General features: G+C 39.2%; 4 protein-coding genes across 4 annotated transcripts; 2 read left to right on the top strand and 2 right to left on the bottom strand.

Annotated features, from left to right (window-relative positions):
* Nucleotides 540-1,168, bottom strand: LOC104766108. Its single transcript, XM_010489929.2, has one exon. The coding sequence runs from the start codon at nt 1,038-1,040 to the stop codon at nt 609-611; it is 432 nt and encodes a 143-aa protein (XP_010488231.1). The 5' UTR covers nt 1,041-1,168; the 3' UTR covers nt 540-608.
* LOC104766099 (DNA polymerase epsilon subunit 4) lies at nt 1,608-3,263 on the top strand. Its single transcript, XM_010489918.2, has 4 exons — nt 1,608-2,085; nt 2,542-2,626; nt 2,818-2,859; nt 2,948-3,263. Exons 1-4 carry the CDS (start codon nt 1,657-1,659, stop codon nt 3,019-3,021), a joined length of 630 nt encoding a protein of 209 aa, XP_010488220.1. The 5' UTR covers nt 1,608-1,656; the 3' UTR covers nt 3,022-3,263.
* On the top strand, nt 3,466-6,821 carry LOC104766090. The gene is made up of 7 exons (XM_010489908.2): nt 3,466-3,785; nt 4,079-4,134; nt 4,218-5,095; nt 5,228-5,426; nt 5,681-5,878; nt 5,960-6,333; nt 6,447-6,821. The coding sequence occupies exons 1-7, from the start codon at nt 3,589-3,591 to the stop codon at nt 6,585-6,587; spliced, it is 2,043 nt and encodes a 680-aa protein (XP_010488210.1). The 5' UTR covers nt 3,466-3,588; the 3' UTR covers nt 6,588-6,821.
* On the bottom strand, nt 6,758-8,429 carry LOC104766073 (protein disulfide-isomerase 5-1). Its single transcript, XM_010489893.2, has 4 exons — nt 8,179-8,429; nt 7,622-7,680; nt 7,361-7,536; nt 6,758-7,227 (listed from the first exon to the last, which is right to left on the bottom strand). Exons 1-4 carry the CDS (start codon nt 8,290-8,292, stop codon nt 7,136-7,138), a joined length of 441 nt encoding a protein of 146 aa, XP_010488195.1. The 5' UTR covers nt 8,293-8,429; the 3' UTR covers nt 6,758-7,135.

Here is an 8,484-nt window from a genome sequence, read left to right as displayed (position 1 = left end):
AAAAAAAAAAAAAAAAAAAAAAAAAAAGATGAATGCTGTTTATAATCAAAAAAAACATATAAAGGACAAAAATTGGTTGAAGTGTCAAACTAAACAACAAATATTTGAGTGAACTCCATAGATTGTTTATTCTAATTTTTTTGAAAGCCTTTGAATATGTTTAACTGTTTAGTTCTCGCATTATCTTTACAAAATTTATGTCAAACAGACGGAAGATGAACAATGGTGACGATTTGTTAGCTAATATAAAACAACAACAACAACAAACAAAAAAAGAAGAAGATGAAACTCTCTTTAGATTCAGAAAAAAAAATTGGAAGTTGAAAATTTTGGGATCAAGATTAAAAACAATTGTCAATCTGACTGTATCCCCTAATTTATGTTTTTAATAGTTGATACTAAAATTCATTGATTCATTTTTAAAAAAATGCACATTAAACAAACAAATTACTTGACAAAACAAAAGATCCAAATGGAAACCTATAATGATATTTTTATTTTTTCCACAACAGCTTCATCAAAGAGAGAAAAAACAGAGAAGCCTTTAATTCAAACGTGGTTTAAACTTTAAAGTGCACACTGATGGTGGAATATAATACACTAATGGATCAACAACGCCAACTCTTGGAATGGGTAGTAGTCGGAGAAGAAGATCCAACAACTTTATCAACCAGCTTTCTTAATCCCTTCTTCTTCTTCGGTGTTTTCTTCTCGGTCTTCTCGTCTGATCTCTTCCTCTCTTCTTCAATCTCTTCCTCAAACTGCGAACACAGCTTAAGAACTTGCTCCTCTACATTGTTAAGTCTCTCCAGCAATGTTCCTTTCCGCTCAGTCTCCTCCATGACTTGCTCCATCGAACGGCACTGTACCTTCCCTATGCTCCTTGGTGACGAAAAGTCCACTGACGATGGCTGAGTCCCACTAGATGGAGTTGATGGGCTCGAGCTTCTCGGCGAGCTTCCTTTCATCTCCTCTAGCTTCCTCACCATGAAGTCAATACGATCCAATCTTGAAAGGATTGGTTCTTCCACAATAGCCATATTACTATAAGTACTAACAAACAAACGACAACGTGTTGTTTCACAGCTTTGATTGTGTGCGCGTCGGAATAGTTAAAGACAGTAATGTGTCGAAAGCGAAACTCGTTTTCTCTGTTTAATAGAGCAACTGGAGAAACAAGATGTACGCCACATTTAATATTGCAGAGAGGAGATCATGGAGTCTCACACGTGTTGTAGATAACACGTGGTGGTTCCAGGTCGTGGACACCTCTTCTCTGCCTCATACGTCCAACATTACCCATTCTTTCTTATCTAATCCCAAAAAATCTCTTTAGATTATATGTCGGAAACGGGATAATGTTGTTGGGGGGTTTTTGCATTAAAACCCTTTATCTAATCCGGAAAATATATAATTTTCTTCTCGCTTTTATGTTAGAAGATGCATGTGACATCCATATTAATATTAAACATAAAAAATATTCAAATGACGTTGCCTCATATGGGCCAGTAGATTATAATAAAATGGGCCTAGAAGACTCAAATATATAAAGCCCATAAAAGAATCCGTCGATTTATTCAGGCAAAAGTGTGGAAACCATACATACATACACATATACTGTAGTTGCAGACTGGTATAGTTCTGAAAAAACAATTAATGGTGTCGTCGAAGAAACCCAAGGAGAAGAAGGCGAAGAGCGATGCCGTCAATAAAACTGGTGGTCGGAGTACACGCAGCTCCGGTTCCAGAACGAAGAAGGCATCGAATAAGGTTAACATTGTGAAAAAGGAGCCGGAGATTCACGAGATCTCGGACTCTTCGAGCAGTGATTCTGTGGAAGAAGAAGCAATCAGAAGTGATGCGCCGAAGAAGAAAAGTAATGGCGCCGTGAGCAAAGGCCGTAACGGAAAGAGAGGAGAAGTAATTCCGACGAAGACGAGTAAAAATCGAGAGGAGGACGACGGAGGTGTGGAAGATGCAAAGATGTTTAGGTTTCCGATGAATCGGATTCGACGGATCATGAGAAGCGACAATTCTGCTCCTCAGATTATGCAGGATGCTGTATTTCTTGTCAACAAAGCCACGGTATTGTTACAATCAATAGATGTACAGCCTGAGGAACTTGATTCCATACATGTTTTTGGTGAATTTGGGAAGTATCAATCGCTAATCAGTGTTAGTTGGGCATGATAATCTAGCAAATTGCTACAGTAACGTTACTTGCTTCATCTCCATGTGTTTTTTATTAAGTGAGTTTAGATGGAAACGAAGTTACTTACTTGATTGTCATAGGATTAGCTTTTACCGTGGCTGGAGAATGAATCCTTGTGATAGATATTATGGAATCTGAATTGTATGATATAGGTTCTCCATAACTTGATAGCTTAACTGAAGACTGCGCTTTGGATATCTCGGTATCTTTTGATCAAAACTTGAGAGATGAATGTTTTAATTTTCATGTATTGCCTTTCTTCCTCTTTGATTTCATGCTGTGTTATATGCGCTTACATTATTACATTTGTCTGGTTTTTGTGATTGAAGGAAATGTTCATTGAGCGGTTTTCCGAAGAAGCATATGAAAGTTCTGTCCAGGACAAAAAGAAATTTATCCACTACAAACACCTCTGTAAGCTCTAATCTCTCATCCCTGTTTGTTTATTATATCTAGAATCTGAACTAATGGCTTCTGCACAAGGGTCAGTCCAGTCTTAGAAAGAGTTTAGATAATGAGTTAATCCGTTCTTATTCGTTGCGATACTAACATAACAGATGATGAGTATCTTTTTCACCGATTTGTATCTACTCTTTCTTTGGCAGCATCCGTAGTGAGTAACGACGAGAGATACGAGTTCCTTGCGGGTATTTAAAATCCTCCCAAGTACTCTCGTTTATTGAACTCCTTGTATTCAGTGTAACTTAATGTAACGTGTAAAAATGTTGAACGCAGAGTATGTTCCTGAGAAACTAAAAGCAGAGGTCGCCTTGGAGGAATGGGAAAAAGGCATGACAGATGCAGGCTGAAATGAATCCAACCATCGAACTGAATCGTTTGGCTTAAAAAATTTGTGTCCTGGCCTGGTTTATTGGTTCCAGCTGCCCCAGTATATTCACCTTTCTTTAATAGCCCCTAATGAGATTGCACATATTTGATCTAGAATGTATACATTTTTTTTTTTCTTTTATTGGTACAAGTTTTGTAAGAGTTGTCGGAATTATAATATTTTTCGTTTCGTATTATAGTTTGACACAATTACTCTTACAAATCAGAATTGTAATATTAGCATAACAAGAATATTAATCCACCTAGGCCCCTTTTTAAAAAATAAAAAAAACAATTGAAAATATTTTCAACTTTTTTTTTCACATTTTATTTTTTGAAGATTTAATCCTGTTTTTAATTGACGATTATAATTGTTTTATGTAAAAGGTTAGTTAAAAACAAATTTGTTCTGAGAATAATAATAATTCAAATAAGAATTTGGGGGTATTTTCCAGCCACTGAGAGAGCAGCTCTAAGCCGGACGGACGATCCCTCAAACCCGATTCCCTCCTCTCTTCGGTTTGTTCGAGAAATCGTTTCTTGCCATTATGGATTCTGATGCGAGGAGGAACACTCAGGGTTCTTCCCCTTCTCCGAAGCCATCCAAGTTCTCTGTGTACCGGAACCCTGCTCTCGCCGCCGCTTCTACCGCCAATAGCCTCCGTCCCTCGAAATCCGTCCTTTTCTTCATGTTCTTGCTCTCCACCGCTTCCGCTTTCTCTCTAATCTCCTCCTTCGTGGCCGGGTACGTACCAGCTATAGCTTCAGCTTCGTACTGGATGGAGTAAAGCATTGCCTCTTAGTTGCATCGAGTTTTTTTGTCTAGGGTTTTGGAATATTATTATCTGCTGGTTAGAGAGATTTTCCTGACTTGAGTCCTTAGTGTAGTTCCTTCTTGTTTGCTTTCTCTATGATTTAAGATTTGTGTGTTGCTCTTATATCTGGGTACAAGATGATGAAACTCGCTAGTGGTAAGTTCTTATTAGGCATCATTGTTGTTGACTAAGAGTTTGCTTGTTTATAACATTGTTGCTGCAGGGAGAAATGGTTGACCAATGCTTTAACATTTGGAAAATTATCCCAAGAGGCAGCTTGTGAGTTGCATTTTCTCTTGACAGATTTCCTTTTCTTTTTTCTTATGTGTTTAGTTTCTTAATGTATCTACCTTATGTTGCAGATGTCACTGTGAAGGCCTGGCAGGGGCTGGTGACTTTGTTTTGTATTGGAGCGGTGTTGGCTTTGTCCAAAGGCATATCTCTGCACAGAGCAAAGTTTGCTGCTCGAGCAGAAACTAAATCTTCCTCTAAAGAAACCAAAGATCACTTTTCTCTATCTAATCGTCAGCTTGAACTTCTTGGGATAAAGAAAAAAGCTGACCAGAGTGTATCAGAATTTCCAAAGAGTCGTCCCGCAGTGAAACCTTCAGAGTCATTGGAGCCGCTTGTACCAATACATCATCAAACTCTGACTGGGTCAGCGCATAAGTCTTCTGGTGGTGGGAACCAGATGAGTCCATTTAGCACTCCCTCCAAGCAAATGGGTTCACCGTCTTTGTATCTCGTCCCTTCTAGCTCACCAGTTTCTTCTAACCGTGCTTCGTCTGGTCAGGATAAAGCTGTTCCTAGTCCTTGGTCTGGTAGACGGAGTTCTGCAAAAGAAATAGCTACAGAGGATCAGCTTGAGCAGCTTTTGGCAGAAATAGATATGAAAATCACTGAGTCCGCTGGGAAGATGCTGACGCCCCCACCAACAGTTGGGAGTTTTGCCATGGCTAGTCCAAGTACAGTTGGTGGTTCAACTGGTGCCTCTGGGACTACTAGGAGTACACCACTAAGACCTGTCAGGATGTCTCCTGGGGCTCAGAAATTTACGACTCCCCCAAAGAAAGGAGAGGGTGATTTCCCCAACCCAATGTCCTTAGAAGCGGCTATCGAAGGTTTTGGGCACCTAGGTGTCTACCCTCAGATAGAAGACTGGCGTGACCGACTAAGGCAATGGTGTTCCTCAGTTTTGCTCAAACCTCTGCTCAACAAGGTTGAAACCAGTCATATACAGGTTTGTATATTCAATTCTTTTCTAAATAAACATTGGTCTGCTGATGAGTGAGTTGATGACCACATTCGAATCAGATGCAGAAGGAGAATTTCATGTTTCTTTATGTTGCCGTAACTTTTGTCATTTGTGCAGGTAATGCAAACAGCATCAAAGCTAGGTCTTAATGTCACAGTAAGTCAAGTTGGAAGTGATTTGCCAACAAATGGAACAGCTACGACAGCTTTACCAGTTGATCGAACAAAGGGATGGCAGCCATCTTACTCTCTTGATGAAGATGCTATTCTTCATCAGTTACGTGCTAACCTTGTACAGGCTATCGATGCTTCCATGCGTAAGTAACTTTCCTACAGCTTCTAGAGTGATGTGGTCCGCAAGTTTGTCCTTGTTAAGTTGAAGTACTGTTCTGTTCTTTTGAAAATAATATTCAACTTAAGATTTGATGTTTCTCAATAAAATTACTGAATTCAGAAATGCTGAAATTGATTGGAGATCTGAGAGAAATAATGATATCATGTCATTTTATGTGTTGTTGCAAAATGCTTGGGTCTACATATGGTTGCTAATTCTTTCTTCTGGCATCTGCAGAAAAGCTGCGTACAGAGACCCAGCAGTTCCAGCAACAACAACAGCAACAGCAAGCAGCACTAATCCCCGTCATGCAGGAATGCGTTGATGCTATAACTGAACATCAGAGGCTTCAGGGCTTAATGAAAGGAGAGTGGGTCAAGGGCCTACTTCCGCGCAGCAGCATTCCAGCAGATTACACAGTGCAAAGAATCCGGGGTATCAAACATTCAAAAGAAATTCCATTTCAAATTTTAGTAAAATTATCGTGACTCTTATATAACTCTTGGCTTTTGGCAGAGCTCGCGGAAGGAACTTGTGTAAAGAACTATGAATACAATGGAAGGGCAGATACACGTGAGAGAAACAAGAAATGGAGCCTGGAGCCTCCAACCGATTCTCATCTGCTTCTGTACTTGTTCTGTGCCTTCTTGGAACATCCAAAATGGATGTTACATCTGGACCCCAGCTCTTATACCGGGACTCAGGCGAGCAAGAACCCGTTATTCATAGGGGCTCTTCCCCCAAAAGAGAGATTCCCAGAGAAATACATCGCAGTGGTGTCGGGTGTACCTTCGACGCTCCATCCTGGTGCATGTGTTCTTGCTGTTGACAAGCAAAGCCCCCCAACGTTTGCCTTGTACTGGGATAAGAAAGTGCAGTTTACTCTTCAGGTAATGATGAATATAAGTGTATTTTTTTATAGCTTGTAAGGAACAGCCACATATTTAAAAGTGTGAAATGGGTCTCTTTTGGTTTGTGATGAACTTGTTTGGAAATGGAACAGGGAAGAACAGCGCTATGGGACTCTATGTTACTGATATGCCACAGAATCAAGGTGGGATACGGAGGTGTTGTTCGCGGGATGAGTCTTGGTTCTTCAGCCCTTAACATCCTCCAAGTTGTTGATTCAGAAATTGACGATTAAAGAACCTGGATTTGCTTGTGACAGTGGAGGTGCAATGTTAGGAAACGCCATCTCATTTTGTCATTGTTAGACGGAAGTAGCGAGATTAGTCTTCTTTGGGTAGCCATCTTATTCTTGTAATAAGTAAATATTGAGGATGCTTTCTTTTAACCACTAGAAAAATCAGTTGGTGGACAACATACACTGTTCTTACATTCCACTGAATATGAAATTTCGTAAGAACCTTTGTCTGCAGCTGCTGTTAAAACGAACAAACATACAACACAAGCTTGTAAAGAATCTCCACTATGTACGCGTGTCTTTGTTTGTCTTGACTGTAATTAAAATGGAAAGTTGGAAACTGAAAATTTTAGCAAAACAGTGTGGTTTGAAAAACCAACGATAAGTTCCTCCATTGTGCTGGACTGGATCACTGGATACCGAATTTTGAAGCCATGCCTATCTAACTAACAGTAGAAGTCACAACAGCATAAGCAAACTGAAAACTGAAGGGAATGTGTCAGGTTCTTCTAATAATCACCGACTAGTTGTATCACAGATTCACAGATTCACAGTTCCTTGTCTTCAAGCTGTGCTTTTTCTGCTGCCTTTTCCGTTTCCTCTACAACAAACGCCCTGAGCGATTCAACATCTCTTTTACCTGAGTTTATAAATGCATGTATAGAAAAAGAAAGATCAGCATATATTATCACTCACTATAGGATTACAAAAGGTCAAAATATTCATGTGCTTGTGTGTGCACAACCACGGAACGCATGTAGAAGCAAGTTTACCTTGGTATTTTGTAACTTCCTCTCCATTGTAAAATAGCTTAAATGTTGGATATGAGTGAATCTCAACTTTGGTGCAAACAGATCTGCTAATACCACAATCTACTTCACCAATCTCAATCTCAGCGTCTCCTTCCATTGCTTTTCCCAATTCTTCCCACAAATTCCCCAATTTCTTGCTGTCATTCAGAAACATTTTCATCAGCAAAGTGATAAACAAGCCAAATTAATTACGTATAATTCTCACGAAACAAGAACACTAACCAGTGCTTACACCAAGGAACACAGAATTTTACAAACCATGCAGTATCTTTCTCCTTCACCTGAACCAATAAACATGGAGAGAGTTAACATCCCGTTCTGTGTCTCAACTATGACTGTACATGCTACGCCAAGAGATGCAACCATCTGAAGTTGATATATGTTATTTGACAGGGCTAGCTTTACAAATTGATTTAACTTTTAAAATCCAAAACCATAATGTTAACATAGATAAGGAATTTGCATCTATGAGAATGCTCCATATAGAGAACGTAAAAATAGAAACATATCTTAAAAGATTTGAATCCCTGGTAGCTACTAGACCAGTCAAAGCGAGCTAGTCATTCAAACAAAACTAAACAGAGCTGAAACGGGAGTCTCAACTGAGATAGATCAGAAATAACCCTTGTGAGCAAAATACAGATGCCGCTAACCTGTTCTCACTATCTGATCATCAAAGGAGCACAGAACACATATTCTAAACCTAACATGATTCCAGTGAGTTCACGCAAATGAAAATAAACTTGGGATATAGCAAGAGAAGGGATTCAGATCCAAACCTTGTCAGAAAAAGTTTCTGGGGTTAGTGTAATGACTTCTGCTTTAATAAAGTCAATCGGAATAAAAAGAAGAAGTATAATCAAGGGAGCAACAAGCCGAACACCAAGCGTCATCGTAGCAAACCAATTTTACTAGTTCACCAGTTCCGGAACTTCTCTTCCAATTTCGAAACTGCAAAATAATTGCATTTATTAACCACACTATTTCGAAACATAAGGTCAACTATACATACTTGATGGATAATTCATTCATGAATAAATGGCAAAGATTTCTAGAAAACTAGGGTAACATCTGATTTGAGAAAC

This window comes from Camelina sativa, chromosome 3 (genome assembly GCF_000633955.1).
Source record: "Camelina sativa cultivar DH55 chromosome 3, Cs, whole genome shotgun sequence".
NCBI lineage: Eukaryota > Viridiplantae > Streptophyta > Magnoliopsida > Brassicales > Brassicaceae > Camelina > Camelina sativa.
Note: the sequence above shows the minus strand (reverse complement) of the source record. Positions and strands in the feature narration are given on the sequence as shown.

Bases quoted from the DNA above. Each gene is read 5' to 3' on its own strand.
- LOC104766108 (XM_010489929.2), bottom strand. From the start codon at position 1,040: ATGGCTATTGTGGAAGAACCAATCCTTTCAAGATTGGATCGTATTGAC.
- LOC104766099 (XM_010489918.2), top strand. From the start codon at position 1,657: ATGGTGTCGTCGAAGAAACCCAAGGAGAAGAAGGCGAAGAGCGATGCC. The intron at 2,627-2,817 runs GTAAGCTCTAAT...TTTCTTTGGCAG, and splicing joins TATCCACTACAAACACCTCT to CATCCGTAGTGAGTAACGAC. The intron at 2,860-2,947 runs GTATTTAAAATC...TGTTGAACGCAG, and splicing joins GAGATACGAGTTCCTTGCGG to AGTATGTTCCTGAGAAACTA.
- LOC104766090 (XM_010489908.2), top strand. From the start codon at position 3,589: ATGGATTCTGATGCGAGGAGGAACACTCAGGGTTCTTCCCCTTCTCCG. The intron at 5,427-5,680 runs GTAAGTAACTTT...TGGCATCTGCAG, and splicing joins GGCTATCGATGCTTCCATGC to AAAAGCTGCGTACAGAGACC. The intron at 5,879-5,959 runs GTATCAAACATT...GGCTTTTGGCAG, and splicing joins CACAGTGCAAAGAATCCGGG to AGCTCGCGGAAGGAACTTGT.
- LOC104766073 (XM_010489893.2), bottom strand. From the start codon at position 8,292: ATGACGCTTGGTGTTCGGCTTGTTGCTCCCTTGATTATACTTCTTCTT. The intron at 7,537-7,621 runs GTTAGTGTTCTT...TCTGAATGACAG, and splicing joins GTTCCTTGGTGTAAGCACTG to CAAGAAATTGGGGAATTTGT. The intron at 7,228-7,360 runs GTAAACTTGCTT...TTATAAACTCAG, and splicing joins GGAAGTTACAAAATACCAAG to GTAAAAGAGATGTTGAATCG.